At 43.9% G+C, this 17245-nt stretch overlaps 2 protein-coding genes across 3 annotated transcripts in view; both read right to left on the reverse strand.

Annotated features, from left to right (window-relative positions):
* ATG5 (autophagy related 5) overlaps positions 1-17245 on the reverse strand; it is a 247334-nt gene that overhangs the window by 215442 nt on the left and 14647 nt on the right. For both annotated transcript variants that reach the window (XM_040350178.1, XM_040350179.1), the window contains exon 3: positions 16621-16748. In XM_040350178.1, coding sequence (XP_040206112.1) covers positions 16621-16748 — 128 coding nt within the window. The remainder of the gene's footprint in view (positions 1-16620; positions 16749-17245) is intronic.
* On the reverse strand, positions 9737-10477 carry LOC120937171 (ubiquitin-conjugating enzyme E2 R1-like; the record flags this gene model as incomplete). The annotated part of the gene is made up of 1 exon (XM_040350180.1): positions 9737-10477. A coding segment is annotated over one exon (654 nt), but the record flags the coding sequence as incomplete, so codon positions are not given.

Here is a 17245-nt window from a genome sequence, read left to right on the forward strand (position 1 = left end):
ACGGTTTATTAAACGTACACCAGAATCTATTTGGCTTCTCTCCCTGAACGAAAAGTGCTCAGGGAGGAAGAAACTTAGTAGATCCTGTGTGTTCTGTGCTTTGATTGGCCACAGCCAGTCAAAGTATACAGCCAAAACCATTGGCTGTAACCTGCTAACAGAGTGGTGCTTTGGCAAATCACAGCACAGATTAGCAGGGGACACGTGCCCAAAAACCAGGAAGTAAGCCATGATGTACCTGTACATCACTTAGCCTGGAGCTTCTGCCCGTCAGACATAAATGTACTGTGGGTGGGTGGCAAGTGGTTAAGTAGGCACATTTTGCTATTGACTTAACATTGCAGGTATATGATTTATGAGGTAGCATCCAATGTATTACTTTTAATTTGTTTTTGTATTTTTATGTTTATTTTTTGGGTGTAGCACATTAATTTGGGGTTTATTTGGCTATCATCTGTTGTTCTGGTGACACCTCTAAAAAATTGAATTTCCCTTTCCTACTTTGACACTGATGCGCTGTGGTTTACCCACACTGCAGGTTTGCTGAACTTAGCCATAGACTTATTCTTCTGAATGCAGGAGTTTTGGTGTGTTTTCAGAAAGTGCACCACACCTGCAGGATATAATAGAAGTCTATAGCAAAGCGCAGGAAACCCAGGAAAGTTGCAGATGCACGGCGCTGCACCCGCAGTGCAGGTAAACCGCAGCACATAAGTGTGAAAATTTAACCCCTTGGAACCTGCAAAAACCTGCATTTTCGGGGGGGTTGCAGAACTGCTCATTTACTTGAACCAGTCACAAATGGCAGGTGGTAGCACCCACAAAAAGCAACAGAGGGTTTAATTTCTTCTGCAGCATGTGTACACCTTTGGCTGCTGCCTCAGTAGTTAAAGGGGGTAGGCATTGGGGACAGTATAACCACAATTAAATCGTAAGACCACACCCCCCCCCAACTTTATGTCTGAATGAGCCCCAAGGGTGCTCCTGCCGAATACAACGAAGGGCATTCTTCAAAAGTGCAGCAGACACTGCTGCTTCTCTAAAAAGCAATTTGATAGTCTTTGACAGGTGGTGAGGAGGCGATATGTTGCTTCCTCACCACCTGATTTAAACCCATGATTGCCGTGCAATGCACACGATTACGACATGGTAGTACTGCAATTAAAAGTTTAAAATCAGGTGTGAGGAGAAGACACTGTGCCCAGTGATCTTTGACTTCTCCCTTGTTGTTCAGGTAGATCTCCACCTCTTTAAAGTGTAAGTTCACCTTTACAGAAAAATCGGTAAGATAAAAACTTACACAGGTCCCCCCACCCAGTCCCCCTGACCTGGACCACGGCAATCTACCGTTCTAACCCCCGGTATATCCGGGTTAGGAGTCTGGGGCTTAGAAATATCCTTGGCATTCATGTGTCTTCTTCCCAGCTGACAGGACGAGCTATGCGGCTTTTGATTGGTCGGCGCCACTCATGTGATGGTGCGGACCAATTAAAATGCTCCGAAACGTCCCTCCTGATGGGGTAGGTTTTGGACATTCAGCTGAGGGGATTTCTAAGCCCCTGGCGCCGATATACCGAGGCTCAGAATGGGAGATTGCCGCGGTCCAGGTCAGCCGAGGGGGTGATGACGGTGGGTGTGAATTCAGGAGGAGGAATGGAAACATCTCCTCTGATTGAAGGAGGAATAGGAAACATCTCCTCTGATTGAAGGAGGAATGGGAACATCTCCTTTGTCTGGAGGAGGAATGGGAACATCTCCTTTGTCTGGAGGAGGATTGGGAACATCTCCTTTGTCTGGAGGAGGATTGGGAACATCTCCTTTGTCTGGAGGAGGATTGGGAACATCTCCTTTGTCTGGAGGAGGATTGGGAACATCTCCTTTGTCTGGAGGAGGATTGGGAACATCTCCTTTGTCTGGAGGAGGATTGGGAACATCTCCTTTGTCTGGAGGAGGATTGGGAACATCTCCTTTGTCTGGAGGAGGATTGGGAACATCTCCTTTGTCTGGAGGAGGATTGGGAACATCTCCTTTGTCTGGAGGAGGATTGGGAACATCTCCTTTGTCTGGAGGAGGATTGGAAACATCTCCTTTGTCTGGAGGAGGAATAGGAACATCTCCTCTGATTGAAGGAGGAATAGGAACATCTCCTCTGATTGAAGGAGGAATAGGAACATCTCCTCTGATTGAAGGAGGAATAGGAACATCTCCTCTGATTGAAGGAGGAACGGGAATATCTCCTCTGATTGAAGGAGGAATAGGAAACATCTCCTCTGATTGAAGGAGGAATAGGAAACATCTCCTTTATCTGGAGGAGAAATGGAAACATCTCCTCTATTGACGGGCCCGAGATGGAGAATCACGTTTGGACCTGAAAAAGGAAGAATGGCGTAGCGGCCTGGCAAGGTCCCCGACGTCTCGAACAGCGAACTGGTGAAGTTAAAAATGGTGAGGGGTAGGGAGAAGATATCTATGATAATGGGGCATGTGTCCAACCGACAGTGGACCTAGCCCTCTTCCTCACACCCCTACGTCCCAAGAGCATGAGGGTTAGCCGCGCAGGTGGTACCCTGTCCATGGCACGCTGGAGGACTAGGCGACAATCTGCAGACTGAAGGGACACTCCGTGTCCCAGAGAAAAAAAGGAGTAGAGAATGGCCGGCATGTACTTCTCCTTTAAGAGACTACTGTCATTCTTCAACCCCCCTGCACCATAGTCTCAAGTTGACACTTACCTAAATCTGGGTGCCTGGTGCCTGAAAAGAGTGCAGTAATCTGCGCCCAGACAGTCTCCAATGTGACTGAAAAGGTTGGCAGAGATTTGAATTTCCCTGTTGAGTAATGCCTCGAGCGCACCTGCACCGTAGCGATCCGCCACACTGCGCCTGTGCGGCTGCCGTGTCCCCAGCCGAGCTGCGCATGCGCGAGCCGAGCTTTGGTTTCACGCGATAATTCGCGCATGCGCGGAAGCTCGTTGCGGCCATGACCCGGAAGAGGGAAATGCATTCTGGAACGCAGAAGCGTTCCAGGCGCCATAGCAATACAAGATATACCAAACATTGTGAGTGGAAACACAAAACTAAAACATACAGAAACGTTCTGCCATGGAAAGGTTTTTAAAAGTTCTTCAGACCTTGCCAGCTGATCCCTTGAAGACGTCTGAGTCCTGGCACATGCAGGCCGTCTCTAGCACTGGACGCATATGCCTGAAGCCACACACCCGCCCATGGCTGGGCCCTGGGCTCTCTTGACAGCAGTAACATCACGTTCCCGGCACCAACCCCCTTGGGCTATGGATCGATCGATCTTTTGGACGTCAGGGAACGTAAGTGCATTGTAGAAGGTCCAAATGAGGAGGACAAAAAAGGAACACAGTCCTTAGCAGTGAGCGCAAACTTATAGGGTATAGGGTCCTATAGCATTGGAAAGGAGGCGGGGTTAACCCACACGTAGTCTGCCATGGAGTCTGTCAGGAAAGGTTATTTTTTAATATCATTCGATTACAATATGACTTGTGTCACAATTGTATACGCTATATTATTTCTCTTTCTTTGCTATTTCTTTTCCTACAAAAATTGAGTTACCCTTTAAGCCTGGTACACATGATGAGAACATCGGACGAATGATCATCTACCGTTTTTTTTTTTTTGCATGCTAGTCTCATATTGAAAATGAAGGGATTACTAAACTTACGAAGATTCTTCCTATCATAGAATACAACTTCATAAGTGATGTAATGTATTGTATTATTTTGTTTCCAAGCATGTGTGGTCTTGGAAAAAAATTTCAGGTGAATACTGTACTGATTAAACAAAAATAGTTAGTCCTGGTATTCTACGAGAAACATTTTCATGTTTGTCCCTTCAAATAACTTTGCATGAACTGTTGTGGGTGGCTCTCGAATGCTGTGTCCTAACAACTAGATTATCGGCCGATCAATTCGAAAACGGCATTTTTTATCAGATTTTTGGATCGCATGTACTCGGCATTATTAGCCTTTTCCAACCTCTATCCACAATCAGATCAGTGCCTTCTCTCCCTTCCGCCCTCTCTTTCTCACTCTCCTCTGTAAAAGCTCATCTCATGCTCTGCTTTCTCTCTTTCCTCCTATTCTGCCTTCTATAACTCCCTCAGTGTTTAATAGCCAGCTTCCTTTTCCCTTACACTCTTTCTACCCTGAACAATTGATACTTTGCCTCTTCTATTTCTTCCTGATCCACAACCAGTTGCCTTTCTGTCCTCTCTACCATCCATGTCTGCGATCTTTATTCTAAGAAAAAAAAAATGTGATTCTCATTTTATCCAGAATCATGCAGCTCTATTAGACAGCAAAGCATAGCAGTGTTTTGAGAAACATTAAGAAGCTAAAATAAATATATCAACCCCACTTTTTCTATAGGCAGTGGATAAATGGTTAAAACATTGCCAGGCGATTTCTGCTCAACCACATTAAATAACATCATCTCCCTTGTGTGCAAACTTATGCAGTGTAAACTGGGATTTGTTTCCTAGTGACAGATAAAGATACAGTCCACTATAAAATTACTGTTTAGCTCTTTTATAGGGGGACATAATTACAGAACAAAAAAGTATTTCATTGCATTTTCCAAACCAAGATCTGTTATAAAGGAGGGTTATCTTTTGTACTGCATGTACAGCAAGTCTGTTGCTCAGTTACAGCAAAAAAAAAAAAAACGAGCCATGGCTTTAAAATTTGTACTTGGAAAAGGTATTTGTGATCACACTGCTTCAAAAAGCCATTGTAATACAGCATAATGATGTTACATGTCTCAACACACCTTTATTTTGTTAAAAAAAAAATAGAAAAAAAATATAAACTATTTTTAAGCTCTATTAAAAAATATATATATTTTGTGTAGCTGGCATGTGACATGTTCCTCTTAAAGTGGAGCTCCACCCTAAAGTGGAACTTCCACTCATCGGAACCCTCCCCCCTCCGGTGTCACATTTGACACCTTTCAGGGGGGAGGGGGTGCAGATACCTGTCAAATTTGCAGGTATTTGCACCCACTTCCGGGAGTCCTCACTGCAGAGATTCTGCAGGTAGTGAGTCTCTTCCCGCCCGTTGTGTTCTGGGAAACACTCGGCTCCTAGAACACAGCGGGAGCCAGGGAGGACGGCGCTGCACGACTCGCAGAACCGCAATGCTTCACTTCCTGGTTCCCTCACCGAGGATGGCGGTGGGGGTGGCAGAGTGACGAGTGATTGCTCGTCCTCTGCTGCCAACGGCGCTGGATTCCAGGACAGGTAAGTGTCCTAATATTAAAAGTCAGCAGCTGCAGTATTTGTAGCTGCTGGCTTTTAATATTTTTTTTTCGGCAGAGATCCGCTTTAACCACTTAAGCTCCGGACCAATACGCTGTCTAAAGACCAGAGGTGTTTTTACAATTTGGCAATGCGCTGCTTTAACTGGTAATTGCGCGGTCATGCAATGTTGTACCGAAACGAAACTTGCGTCCTTTTCTTCCCACAAATAGAGCTTTATTTTGATGGTATTTGATCGCCTCTGCGATTTTTATTTTTTGCGATATAAACGCAAAAAGACCGTAAATTTTGAAAAAAAATGATTTTTCTTATAACAAAAAGTAAAAAAAATCGAATAAACTAAATTTTAGTCAAACATTTAGGCCAAAATGTATTCAGCCACATGTCTTTAGTAAAAAAAATCGCAATAAGCGTATATTTATTGGTTTTCGCAAAAGTTATAGCGTCTACAAACTAGGGTACATTTTCTGGAATTTACACAGCTTTTATTTTATGACTGCCTATCTCATTTCTTGAGGTGCTAAAATGGCAGGGCAGTACAAAACCCCCCCAAATGACCCCATTTTGGAAAGTAGACACCCCAAGGAAACTGCTGAGAGGCATGTTGAGTCCATTGAATATTTAATTTTTTTGTCCCAAGTGATTGAATAATGACGAAAAAAAAAAAAAAAAAAAATGTTTACAAAAAGTTGTCACTAAATGATATATTTCTCACACATGCCATGGTTATATGTGGAATTGCACCCCAAAATACATTCTGCTGCTTCTCCTGAGTACGGGGATACCACATGTGTGGGACTTTTTGGGAGCCTAGCCGCATACGGGGCCCCAAAACCCAAGCACCGCCTTCAGCATTTCTAAGGGCACAAATTTTTGATTTCACTCCTCACTACCTATCAAGGTTTCGAAGGCCATAAAATGCCAAAATAGCAAAAAAAAAAACCAAATGACCCCATTTTGGAAAGTAGACACCCTAAGCTATTTGCTGAGAGGCATGTCGAGTCCATGGAATATTTTATATTTTGACACAAGTTGCGGGAATATGACAAACTGATTTTTTTTTGCACAAAGTTGTCACTAAATGATATATTGCTCACACATGCCATAGTTATATGTGGAATTGCACCCCAAAATACATTCTGCTGCTTCTCCCGAGTACGGGGATACCACATATGTGGGACTTTTTGTGAGCCTAGCCGCATACGGGGCCCCGAAAACAAAGCACCGCCTTCAAGATTTCTAAGGGCATACATTTTTGATTTCACTCCTCACTACCTATCACTACCTATCACAGTTTTGAAGGCCATAAAATGCCAAGATGTCACACAACCCCCCCAAATGACCCCATTTTGGAAAGAAGACACCCCAAGCTATTTGCTGAGAGGCATGTTGAGTCCATGGAATATTTAATTTTATGGCCCCAAGTGATTGAATAATGACCAAAAAAAAAAAAAAAAAAATTTTTTACAAAACGTTGTCACTAAATGATATATTTCTCACATATGCCATGGGCATATGTGGAATTGCACCCCAAAATACATTCTGCTGCTTCTCCTGAGTACGGGGATACCACATGTGTGGGACTTTTTGGGAGCCTAGCCGCGTACGGGACCCCGAAAACCAATCACCGCCTTCAGGATTTCTAAGGGCATAAATTTTTGATTTCACTCCTCACTACCTATCACAGTTTCGAAGGCAATAAAATGCCAAAACAGCACAAAACCCCCCCAAATGACCCCATTTTGGAAAGTAGACACCCCAAGCTATTTGCTGAGAGGCATGTTGAGTCCATGGAATATTTAATTTTTTTGCCCCAAGTCACTGAATAATGACCAAAAAAAAAAAAATACAAAACGTTGTCACTAAATGATATATTTCTCACACATGCCACGGTTATATGTGGAATTGCACCCCAAAATACATTCTGCTGCTTCTCCTGAGTACGGGGATACCACATGTGTGGGACTTTTTGGGAGTCTAGCCGCGTACGGGGCCCCGAAAACCAAGCACTGCCTTCAAGATTTGTGTGAGTGAAATCAAAAATTTATGTCCTTAGAAATCTTGAAGGCGGTGCTTGGTTTTCGGGGTCTCATACGCGGCTAGGCTCCCAAAAAGTCCCACACATGTGGTATCCCCGTACTCAGGAGAAGTAGCAGAATGTATTTTGGGGTGCAATTCCACATATAACCATGGCATGTGTGAGAAATATATCATTTAGTGACAATGTTTTGTACATTTTTTTATTTTAATTTTTTTTGGTCATGATTCAATCACTTGGGGCAAAAAAATTAAATATTCCATGGACTCAACATGCCTCTCAGCAAATAGCTTGGGGTGTCTACTTTCCAAAATGGGGTCATTTGGGGGTTTTTTGTGCTATTTTGGCATTTTATGGCCTTCGAAACTGTGATAGGTAGTGAGGAGTGAAATCAAAAATTTGCGCCCTTAGAAATGCTGAAGGCGGTGCTTGGTTTTCGGGGTCCCGTACGCGGCTAGGCTCCCAAAAAGTCCCAAACATGTGGTATCCCCGTACTCAGGAGAAGCAGCAGAATGTATTTTAGGGTGCAACTCCACATATAACCATGGCATGTGTGAGCAATATATCATTTAGTGACACATTTTTCTTTTTTTTTTTTTTTTTCTCATTATTCAATCACTTTGGACAAAAAAAAAAAAAATCAATGGACTCAACATGCCTCTCAGCAGTTTCCTTGGGTGTCTTCTTTCCAAAATGGGGTCATTTGGGTTTTTTTTGTGCTATTTTGGCATTTTATGGCCTTCGAAACTGTGATAGGTAGTGAGGAGTGAAATCAAAAATTTACACCCTTAGAAAGCCTGAAGGCGGTGATTGGTTTTTGGGGTCCCGTACGCGGCTAGGCTCCCAAAAAGTCTCACACATGTGGTATCCCCGTACTCAGGAGAAGCAGCAGAATGCATTTTGGGGTGTAATTCCACATATGCCCATGGCATGTTTGAGCAATATATCATTTAGTGACAACTTTGCGCAAAAAAAAATATATATATATATATATATATTTATATTTCCCGCAACTTGGGTCAAAATCTAAAATATTCCATGGACTTAAGATGCCTCTCAGCAAATAGCTTGGGGTGTCTACTTTCCAAAATGGGGTCATTTGGGGGGGTTTTCAATTGTCCTGGCATTTTATGCACAACAATTAGAAGCTTATGTCACACATCACCCACTCTTCTAACCACTTGAAGAAAAAGCCCTTTCTGACACTGTTTGTTTACATAAAAACATATTATTTTTTTGCAAGAAAGTAAAGTTGAACCCCCAAACATTATATATTTTTTTAAAGCAAAGGCCCTACAGATTAAAATGGTAGGTGTTGCAAAAAAAAATTCCACACAGTATTTGCGCAGCGTTTTTTCAAACGCATTTTTTGGGGAAAAAATACACTTTTTTTTATTTTAAAGCACTAAAACACACTATATTGCCCAAATTATTGATGAAATAAAAATTATGATCTTAGGCCGAGTACATGGATACCAAACACGACATACTTTAAAATTGCGCACAAACGCGCAGTGGCGACAAACTACATACATTTTTAAAAGCCTTTAAAAGCCTTTACAGGTTACCACATTAGATTTACAGAGTAGGTCTACTGCTAAAATGACTGCCCTCGATCTGCCCTTCGCGGTGATACCTCACATGCATGGTGCAATTGCTGTTTACATATGACTCCAGACCGACGCTTGCGTTCGTCTTTGCGCAAGAGCAGGGGGGGACAGGGATGCTTTTTTTTATTTTTTTATATATTTATTTCGCTTTTTTTATTTTATTTGTTAACTGTTCCTTCCATTTATTTATTTTTTTACCATTTTTATTGTTATCTCAGGGAATGTAAATATCCCTTATGATAGCAATAGTTAGTGACAGGTACTCTTTTTTTTTTTTAAATGGGGTCTATTAGACCCTAGATCTTTCCTCTGCCCTCAAAGCATCTGACCACACCAAGATCGGTGTGATAAAATGCTTTCCCATATTCTCAATGGCGCCGTTTATATCTGGGGGGGGGGACATTCCCTCCCACTGAATGTAAAAGCAGTCTAGAGGCTAATTAGCCGCTAGGACTGCTTTTACATGAAAGCCGACCGCTGGCTGAAAAGAATGATACCAAGATGATGCCTAAACCCGCAGGCATCATTCTGGTATAACCATTCAAAGTCCTGCAACATACCAGTACGTTGATGGTTCTTGTTGGACATGTATTGTAATCTTTTTTTTTTTCATGCAGTCTGTTGGCTGAACAAAAAAAAGATTGATCGGTGGGTATGCCCACCATTAGAATACCTCCCTTCATCCACCCACTTCTAATGATGGGCATACATGCACCATTTATATATGCCGAAGCATGGGGGCATCCTCCCGCAAAAAAGTTATGCCGCGTACGGTCGGACTTTTCTTTTTTTTTTTTTTTTTTTTTTTTTTTTTCCAGCATCAGCTTTATTAACAGGGAGAGTGGGTAAAAGGTAGGCACCAGCAGGAAGAACTTGCTGGAAGCAGTAAGGGTCAGGATTCTTCATTGCCAGAGTCATCCTGGACTTCATAGCAGCTGTCACCCTCATCCTCCATGTCATCATCTTCATAGTAATCATCATATAAAAGATCAGATCCCTCATCTGGAGCTGGAACTTTTGTTTTTATACAATATTCAGCCAGTGTTATTGGGACCTTGACTCCATCCACCTCTGCATCTGCTTTTGTATTAAGAACCTGTTTTCTGATAATTTCTGTATACTCTCGATCACATCCCTTGCTTTCTTTCCATCTTCGATACATAACTGATGCATCCACATTGGCCGGCGAGAATGTGTTTGGTTCATTCAGAAGCGAGATTACACTGAGAAGGATTGTTCGCACATTTTGAGTAGGGTTCCACCGTTCAGAAGCAAGTTCTCCACTCTGGGGGTCATCTATCGGAGGATGCAATATGGAAATACACACATCTCCATTCTCATAGATGTTTGGATGCCACATTTTTGTAAGGAATCGAAATGTTGGAGGAGAGTATGGATAATCAATTGGGAATTTCAGTTGAGCCTTGAAGTACCCCCCTTCGTAGAAGGTGCTGGGGGGCCCAAAGATCGCCACCTCCCAGTTGTACAGATCCCCCTCATCCACCAGGGTGACCCGGAACCCCTCCCCTCCGGACTTTTCTATGCCGCGTACACACGGTCGGACTTTTCTATGCCGTGTACACATGGTCAGACTTTTCCACAGGAAAGCCTCCGTAGGAATGTCAACCGTATGTACGCGGCATTAGGAGCAAAATCGCTCCTCCGCCCCTAATGCCCCCATGCTCCGGCATATATGCTCTTTTTTGAACTGTAGTGGTGAAATCACCTCCTACAGCATTGGAGTCGCGGCTTTATATATCGTGGGAGCAAACGCTGATGCTGTCACGCTAAATAAATCCGCACTGCAACTGAATGGCGTACCTGCTAAGCAAATGATGGTTAACATTAAAACAAAGTAACATTCCAGTATAACAGTAAGATCATACCATACCTGCAAAGCAAATACCTATAAAAAAACATAGTAAAAAATAAAACATTTTTTAACGCAACCTGTGCCTAAAATATATATATATGCCAAAGCATGGGGGCATCCTCCCGCAAAAAAGTTATGCCGCGTACGGTCGGACTTTTCTATGCCGCGTACACACGGTCGGACTTTTCTATGCCGTGTACACATGGTCAGACTTTTCCACGGGAAAGCCTCCGTAGGAATGTCAACCGTATGTACGCGGCATTAGGAGCAAAATCGCTCCTCCGCCCCTGCTGCCCGCATGCTTCGGCATATATGCTCTTTTTTTTAACTGTGGTGGTGAAATCACCTCCTACAGCACTGGAGTCGCGGCTTTATATATCGTGGGAGCAAACGCTGTTGCTGTCAAGATAAATAAGTCCGCGCAACAGCTGAATGGCGTACCTGAAAACAGTAAAATAAATTACATACCTGAAAAGCAAGCATGAAAAAACATAACAACAATAAAACTTTGCAGAATAGAATACAGTAAAAAAGAGCAGAACAATAGAGAGAGAATAGAGAGGGAGAGAACAATAAAACGACAACTATTTTTGGTTTTTTTATTTTATATTTTTTTGTGTGTTTTTATTTTTAACTTTTTTTTTTTTTTTTTTTAACACTTTTTTTTGTAACTGTGAACTGTAACTTCAACTTTTCGGTTCCAGGTTTGGGTCTCTCAAAATGCGATGGCATCTTGGGAGACCCTGTGTGAGTGTGCCTAGCCTGTGAAATGTTTCACCCTACACTAATAATTAACGTGTGTGTGGAAGCGTTCAAAACATTCACCAATACAAAGACCAGGATTGCCAGGACATTTGGGACAAAAATAACGGGTGTCACGCCTAAATCCGCGCTTGGTACAGACACGACATTTTCTTTGGGGGGCTCGTTGGGTAGGGGTACTCGGGAGGACATAAGAAAAATGCCTCTCATGCAGTCGGCTTACTGCATTTGGTAGGAGATGGTGAGGTACAATACCGCCTGGATACAGGAGTTCTGTGATGATATCCCTCTGGAATTGAAGGAAGGATTCATTCCGTCCTGAAGCTCTGTATACGACATGAGCATTCAGTAGAGCCAATTGAAATAAATGTAGAGACACTTTTTTGTACCAGCGTCTCGTCTTACGGGCAATATGATACGGCGCCATCAACTGGTCGTTGAGGTCCACCCCTCCCATATTAAGGTTATATTCGTGGACACAGAGGGGTTTCTCCACAACACCAGTCGCCGTACGAATTTGGACTGTCGTGTCTGCGTGAAGGGTGGTAAGAACGAAAACATTCCTATTGTCCCGCCACTTCACAGCGAGCAAATTTTTACATCTGCAGCAGGCTCTCGCCCCCGGCCTAACACGGGCATCTACAAGCCGCTGGGGGAAGCCCCGGCGATTAGGTCGCACGGTGCCACATGCTCCAATCTGTTGATCAAATAAGTGGCTAAAAAGTGGCACGCTGCTGTAAAAATTGTCCACATACAAATGGTACCCCTTTCCGAATAAGGGTGACACCAAGTCCCAAACAATCTTGCCAGCGCTCCCCATGTAATCTGGGCATCCTTCCGGCTCTACCTGACTATCTTTTCCCTCGTAAACCCTAAAGCTCCATGTGTAGCCTGTGGCCCTGTCACAGAGCTTATAGAGCTTGACCCCGTATCTGGCACGCTTGCTGGGAAGGAACTGTTTGAAAGACAAGCGGCCAGCAAATTTAATCAGGGACTCATCAACGCATACAACCTGCTGGGGATTAAACAAGGCTGCAAAACGTTCGTTGAAATGGTTTACGAGGGGCCGAATTTTGTAGAGCCGGTCAAATTCAGGGTCTCCACGTGGACGACAAAGTGCATTGTCACTGAAATGCAGGAACCGCAGGATCGCCTCGTATCGTCTCCTGGCCATGTGAGCAGAGAAAATGTACATATGGTCAATGGGATGTGTGGACCAATACATCCGCAATGACGGAAATTTGTGTATGCCCATGTTGAGGGTAAGGCCCAGAAAGGTCTTAAATTCGGAAACCTCGAGAGGTTTCCATTCTTTGGCAAGGCGAGACTGGGGGTTAGCGGCGATGTAAGTACCAGCATATAAATTAGTCTGGTCCACAATAGATCTATAGAGATCTTCCGTGAAATACAGCGAATAAAAATCAAGTGACATAAAGTTCGCTGTATCCACCTGAATACCGGGTTGGCCAGTGAATGGGGGAAGTACAGGTGCTGTAGAAGTGGTGGGGACCCAATCAGGATAGGCAAATTCTACAGGAAGGGCACTATGGGCACGACGGGCCTGTCTCTGTCTTTTTCTTGGTGGCAGCGGGACACTACTTGTGCTTGCCACATCGCCAGCTTCAACTGCACTTATGGGACTCGCCACGTCACCAAGTGTTACTGCAGTGCTGGATAAACGACCAGGGTGTACTAGGCCGCTGGTGCTTGCCAATTCACCAGAAGGAATAGCGGCGCTAGTACTGGATCTCTGCTCCATACGAGGGTCCTGCGGTTCTTGCTGCTCAACAACATCAGAATGGGATCGGGTACGCCTGGCCTTAGCAGGGACCTCAACTTCGTCGTGCGAGCTATCTGACATGGAGCCGCTGTCGTAAATGGGTTCATATTCTGAGCCAGAATCTGTCAGATGCGTGACCTCCTCCTCTTCACTATCTGACATGCACATGAACTCCAAGGCCTGCTTATCATTGTACCTTCGGTTTGCCATTTTGGACTCTAAATTTAGTGGTACAATGGTAAGGATTCACAGGTAAAAAAAGCACCTGACTATAGAAAAGCAAATGTAGAAAACGCTTCAAAAAAAACTGTAAGCGATCGCAGGGATCAGGCCTGTCTCTGCGAACGCTGCAGTTATGTGTCTTGTGTTTTGTAAGTGACAGTGATCGATCGATACTGCACTTGGGTGGGTTGGGCTGGGCAGAGGGGGAAAACGCAGGTGCTAGCGGGTATCTGGGCTGATTCCGCTAACAATGCGTTTTTGGGTACCCTAAACTGCTGGGTACGCTAGTATAGATCTGATCAGATCAGGTATCGATCCGTTCAGATCCTATACCACTAAGGGGGGTGTATGCTTAGCGAGTGGGTGTAAGCGGTACTGGCTCTAACCTAACGCTGCCTGGGGTGACGCAGACCCTGACTGGCGCTAAAATTAAATTTATATCACCCGCCGGGTGATCAGGGGGTTAAACCTATTGGGTTATATACGGCGGGTGCTCTGATGCTATAAACAGCAAACTAACCAACCAGCGTCAACCGTAACACTTATACGGTGATCACTGGTGAAAGGGTTAACTAGGGGGCAATCAGGGGGTTAAAACCTTTATTCGGTAATATATGGGGGTACCTAACGCTTTCTAAAAACCTGGTGGCGAACCTAAAATAACTAAATAACTAACTGGCTAACCACGTCACCAGTGACACTTATACAGTGATCAGTGGTGAAAGGGTTAACTCTAGGGGCAATCAGGGGTTAAAACCTTTATTTATGGGGGTACCTAACGCTATATAAACCTGGCGGCGAACCTCAAAAAAAACTAACTGCCTAGCGGCAACAGTGACACTAATACAGCGATCAGAAACCGATCGCTTAGTGACACTGGCAATAGGGGTGAAAGGGTTAACTCTAGGGGCAATCAGGGGTTAAAACCTTTATTTATGGGGGTACCTAACGCTATATAAACCTGGCGGCGAACCTCAAAAAAAACTAACTGCCTAGCGGCAACAGTGACACTAATACAGCGATCAGAAACCGATCGCTTAGTGACACTGGCAATAGGGGTGAAAGGGTTAACTCTAGGGGCAATCAGGGGTTAAAACCTTTATTTATGGGGGTACCTAACGCTATATAAACCTGGCGGCGAACCTCAAAAAAAACTAACTGCCTAGCGGCAACAGTGACACTAATACAGCGATCAGAAACCGATCGCTTAGTGACACTGGCAATAGGGGTGAAAGGGTTAACTTTAGGGGCAATCAGGGGTTAAACCTTTATTGGGGGGGGGGGTAGGGGGCTACCCTGGACCTAAAGGGGCCTAAACCTAACTGCCCTGACACTTTTTTCTGTCACACTGACACTAAAAGCAGTGATCAGAAAATAAATGATCACTGCAATCAGTGACACTGTGACAGGGGGTGATCTGGGGGTGCTGGGGGGGTGATCGGGGGGGGGTTATGTGCCTATGTGTGCTGTGTCAGTGTGCTGTTGGTGCAACTCACAGTACTGACGTCTTCTCTCCTCTGGAATCAGACGAAAAGACCGCCAGAGGGGAGAAAACGTCACTTCCTCCCTGCCTGTGTTTACAGTTACACAGGCAGGGAGGGCTCTGCTGCAATCTCATTCGCCGAGGGAGATCGAGAGGGGACGGCTGGAAACCAATAGCCGCCCCCTCCTCCCGGACCTCCCGTACACCGTTCCCGGCCATCGCATGTACCGGAGGGGGTCCCGATCGGACCCCCGAACCGAGGTAAGGCGGGGACGTACCTATACGCCCATGTGCCTGTACGTGCCATATTGTGGACGTATATGTACATGCGGTGGTCGGGAACTGGTTAACTATAGCAAAGGGGCATGTCTCTTTAGAAGGGGTGGGGCAGGCTTAATTACACACACAGTGGAGAAGTCCCCCTGTCTGTGGGTTTACGTCTCACACACACACACACACAGCAGGCTGGCACATGGGGGGGATTAGGCAACACAGCGGGTGGGCGGGCTTACATCAAACACACAGCAGGGAAATACCTTCCCCAACTGCTTGCTGTGTTTTAGAACCAGCTTCAGTCTTGAAAGCAGCTCCCAGCTGAAGTCTTGATGTCAAAACTGAAGCCGGTCCTGTAACGCAGCACACAAAGACAGGAAAGTTACTTCCCCCTGTGTGATGTAAGACTGCCCACTGCCCACCTCCTATGTAATAATACCGCCCACTATGCGTAATATAAGCCACAGATGGGGAACTTCCCCACTGTGTCTGTAAATAAGCCTGCCCTCTTAGTAAACAAATAGGGGCTTGGAGGAGTGGCCACACAACTGTCCATGGGAGATATAGGCATGCTGTGTGTTGGCACAGCATCCTGTAACTCCCAACAGTGATCACAGGGCCACTGGCCTTGAAAAGATATTTTCAGCCAAACAGCTCAGTGAACCTCATGGTTGTCCTGCATTTTACCTTGTAGAGCCAACTTAAATGTTGCATGCAAACCTCCATAGTATCCTACTCTTTTCTGCATCTAAGCCTTTCAATGATGGCCCTTCATTCACACTAAACAAACGTGCCTGTTCTTGCATTTATCCTTTTATGACAGAAAAGAAGAATTTATTACCAAGCCTCAGGGCCTGTTAAATGCATATACATGAAAAGCAGCTACGATGGTCACTCCAGGGGTGTCATTGCACAATAATAGATTCTATATTACAGCAAAACCTTGGTTTGAGAGCGTTTTGCAAGACAAGAAAAATGTTTTAATAAACTTTGCCTTGATATACAAGCGATGTCTTGATATAAGAGTAGCGTTATGTCACAACTGAGTATAAAATAGAAGAGAGGAGTCTCTAAGTGTAGCAATATGGTTACATTTAATGAAGGTACAACATTTAGCAACTTATTGCTACACTTAGAGGCGCCTCTCTTCTCTTTTATACTCTGTAAAAAAAAATAAAAAAATGCTTTGCTATACAAGTGCTTTGGATTACAAACATGTTTCTGGAATGAATTATGCTCGCAAACCAAGGTTTTACTGTATCTTGAAATCTGTGAACATATTTTCTGATCACCTACCATTTCAGAGGACTGCCTTCGTATTCAAACCAAATTTCGCTGATATCTTCTGTCCGCATAACTTTCTGAAAATGTTTCTTAACCTTATCGGTTACCAGGGTAAGGTAGCTCACGCGAGGTAAAAGTAACTGTAACAAAAATTGTAATCTCTATTATACGAAAAAGTGTAAGCAACAGTAATGGGTTTGGCATTAAATACTTTACATCTTTACCATTATCTTTGAAAGTGAAAGTAAAATTAAATCCTACATTTTGAGTTGTCCCAGAACAGTAACTCCGGGCAAAACCAGAGATTCCCTCACTTTGGAGGGATTTTCCACCACTTTGTGCTTTGGCTATAGGACAGGAAGCCAGGAAGGTATATTATTTATAGTATATATATATACACACATACATATATATATATATATATATATATATATATATATATACACATACATACATACATATACATACACACACACACATACATATATATATATATATATATATATATATATATATATATATACACACACACACTGTATATTCACCTGCCAACCGCGAAACGTAAATATACGTTGCGGCTTTGAAGTGGTTTACCGTGAAGCTATCAGCAATAACCACAGTATTGTGTTTTTCAGCC

Source organism: Rana temporaria, chromosome 4, assembly GCF_905171775.1.
Source record: "Rana temporaria chromosome 4, aRanTem1.1, whole genome shotgun sequence".
In the NCBI taxonomy this organism is placed as follows: domain Eukaryota; kingdom Metazoa; phylum Chordata; class Amphibia; order Anura; family Ranidae; genus Rana; species Rana temporaria.